A 3,598-nucleotide genomic window follows, 5' to 3' on the forward strand; every position below is an offset into this window, starting at 1 on the left:
TATTCTACATTACCGTATCTAATCTATAATAATTTGATAACATAAATAAATAATTCTCAAACTTATAGTAATTTATAAAGATAATTTGTTTTCTTGTGAATATCCGAGCACTGCTCGGGCAAAGAACTAGTTGCTTAAAAAAAATTTTCTTTACTCAATAATATTTTTCTTTGCAAAAAAATACAAACAAGGTCTTCAAACCCGCCACCTTCCATAGGGCTAGAGATTCTTCATCATAGGCCCAAAGCCCAATTACCACTAGACTATTTATCCATCCATTAAAAATACTAACAACTCAAAACATTTTGTTCACAAATGAAAATGTGTCATTTTAATTTTTCCTAAAATCAAAACACAATTTTTTTTTTCAAAGTAGAATTCATCTATGCTAATGCAAAAGATATAGTTTTTAAAGATAGAAATGACTCATTTCTTTGTTGAATATTTTTTTATATACATTCCGGTGCACTCAACTAACTCAATGTTAGTTTTCACTCTTCATTAAAAATGAGTAAACAAATACTCATGAGTGCATCGTGTACACAGATGTATTTTAACATTTTTTTTTTCTAATTAAAGTTGAATTTTACTATGGATGCACATTAATCTTGGTTAAACAATCTTTATATAAATAAAAACAATGTTTTTTTAAAAGTTTTCACCTAAATTAATCTTTAATTTTAAATAATTTTGTTGTCAAAATTTTTTTTAAAATAATTTTAACATTATTTTTATTTGTAAGTATATCACATATATTAGCAAGGGTATATTTTTATTTAATGCCGTTATCTTGATTTTTTAGGTGGTGCTCCATTGAACTATGCTAAGATCCTTTTGCCTAAGGGATGTCCTTCAATAGTAATAGCTGCATTACATGAATAAAATATGAAGGTCCCATAAATTTTTTTAAAAAAGGGTAGTCACTACTTCTAAATATGCACTGAGGGCACATGCATGGTCTGTTAATTGAGTGTTATTGTGCTTCTTGTTGTCATGTAATAACGTTGCTAATCGGAAAAAACAATAATATTCTAGAAAATTTAGCTAAAAATTAAAATATGCTAATTGTGAAGAACAATTTTGATAAATAAAGAAGAAAATTGAAAATTGGAAAACATTATCAAACATTGACTAATTAAACATGAATCTAATTATTTGCCCCGTTGTTGCCCCCTTACCCTCATATCTCTATTTGTTTCTCCATTGTATTGAAATTATTTATAAAATTTGACCAAAAGCAATCACTAATTTATAAGAAATACGAGTAATATTTATGCACGATCTTATTGGATTCATTTCATTGTATTAATTTATTATTATTATTATTATTATTATTATTATTATTATTATTATTATTATTATTATTATTATTATTATTATTATTATTTATTTATTTGCACAAGTGAGCTAGCATATACATGTTGATATGTACATTTTAAGCCGTGTCTTGAAAATCATAGAGAGCCAAATGGCGTAAACAATGCAAATAGTGACGGATGGAGTACCTTTTATAAAGAAGTTATACTTAAATTCTTGATAAGGATTAAGGAATAATCCTACATCCTCAAATAAGGAAGGTATTTTGAATCTAATTTTTTTGATTGATAAAGAGGGTATTATGGTGCGTGCCCAAATTAATTATTATTATTATTATTATAATTATAATTATTATTATTATTATTATTATTATTATTATTATTATTATTATTATTATTTTTGACCCAAAACAGCTTCTTTATTAAAAACGAAAGAAGTTAAGGTACATCATTAGCAACAGCACTAACCACACAAAGGGGCACCTCCTCAATCCACACCCTCAACTCTACATAACTTCTACTCAGATTTGCTAATTTATGTGCCCAAATAATATTGTACAAGTATAATTTTCCTTCACTTTCTATCTACAACTACATGTCTACATACTCTATATATGCCCCTATTAAGGGGAAAAAAAAAATTAAGGAAAGAAAGAAATTAAAAAGAGAACATTGTATGGCCAACTTTTTAGTTTTAACATGAGCTTTAATTCAAGGGGAGGGTCCTCTCATTATTAACATCCAACTACACAAAAAATGATATAAATACACCTTCAATTATACATCCTTGGTACATACCTGATACCTCCCCCTTCTTTTATAATCAACAAATATATAAATCTTAAATGACCACAAATCTTAAAATTCATTTCTATAACTCTAAATAAGATAAACTCCCTACTATATATATATCCTTATATTGCTATTATTCCTCCTTTTATCATCAAAAATACAAAAAAAAAAAAAAAAAATGCCATCAATTTATTCAATTCCATTCAAAAAACTCCAAAATCCATCTTCCTTAATTTCTCTTTTACGTAACACAAACCCTAATTATGAAACTTCATCCAAAAAATCAACCTCTAAACCCTCATCTTCTAAAGGCGGTCTTTTAAAGATGTTCAAGTTGTTCCCACTCCTTACATCCGGGTGTAAGGTGGTGGCACTACTCGCAAAGTCCCACCACCTTCGCCGTCCCATGATAACCGATCATGCAACCATCATCACCCTCTTTGGCACGAGGCGAGGTCGTATAACCCTAGCCATCCAAGAAAACCCGCATAGCATACCTTTTTTTATGATTGAGCTACCTATCCTTAGTTCAACTTTTTACAAAGAAATGTCATGTGACATTTTAAGGGTTGCCCTAGAAAGTGAGACTAAAACACACAAAAAAAAAGTAATGGAAGAATTTGTTTGGGCCATTTATTGTAATGGTAGGAAAGTAGGGTACTCCATTAGAAGGACTCAAATGTCCGACGATGAAGTCCATGTTATGCAAATGCTACACGGTGTGTCTATGGGTGCCGGAGTTTTACCTCCTTCACCTAATGACCAACATCATCAACAACGTCGTAGTCGTGATCATCGTAACGATGGTGGTGATGGTGATGAGAAGGTTGAGAAAGATGACGGTGATCAATTTACTTATTTGAGAGCAAGATTTGATAGGGTTGTAGGGTCTAAAGATTCCGAGGCATTGTATATGATTAATCCTGATTATTCTGAAGGGCCTGAGTTAAGTATTTTCTTTGTAAGAGGTTCATTTAAGTAAATTTTTTGTGTTATTGTTTGTATTTGATTATTTCAAATCATATAAATGTAATATTTTTAATTATTTGTCAAGATAAGTTCGTTGATAGAGAGAAAAGGTGCAAAAATCTACACGAATATATGTTACAATATTGCTATTTTAAAAATGCAAGGATTTTATTTGTTTTTTTTTTAATATTTTTTTTTTTGTTTTATGTCCACTAAAAACAAATTGTAAATTATTAGGAAGTAAATTAAACATGTGAAATTGGACGAAGGTCTAATCGCTTATTTTAAGTCCCTAACGAACTTAGTAAACAATTTGTCCTAACTTAGGATGCAGTAGGCAAAACCTTTAGTTCCAAGCCATGTTTTGTTTATTGTACTTGTCATAATTATTGAGTACATACCATGCACGAAGTATAAATTTCTTGTCTTGTAAAAAAAGGCGAATAATTATACAACGTATTTATTTAATAGCCGACATATCATACTCTTATATTATTCGTATGTCTACTATAAGAGACTTC

General features: G+C 29.2%; 1 protein-coding gene across 1 annotated transcript; it reads left to right on the plus strand.

Annotated features, from left to right (window-relative positions):
* The first annotated feature begins 1,394 nt into the window (after window positions 1-1,394).
* On the plus strand, window positions 1,395-3,264 carry LOC145608640 (protein MIZU-KUSSEI 1-like). Its single transcript, XM_081664251.1, has one exon. The coding sequence runs from the start codon at window positions 2,287-2,289 to the stop codon at window positions 3,088-3,090; it is 804 nt and encodes a 267-aa protein (XP_081520377.1). The 5' UTR covers window positions 1,395-2,286; the 3' UTR covers window positions 3,091-3,264.
* The last annotated feature ends 334 nt before the right edge of the window (window positions 3,265-3,598 follow it).

This window comes from Chenopodium album, chromosome 23 (assembly GCF_948465745.1).
Source record: "Chenopodium album chromosome 23, dcCheAlbu1.1, whole genome shotgun sequence".
NCBI lineage: Eukaryota > Viridiplantae > Streptophyta > Magnoliopsida > Caryophyllales > Amaranthaceae > Chenopodium > Chenopodium album.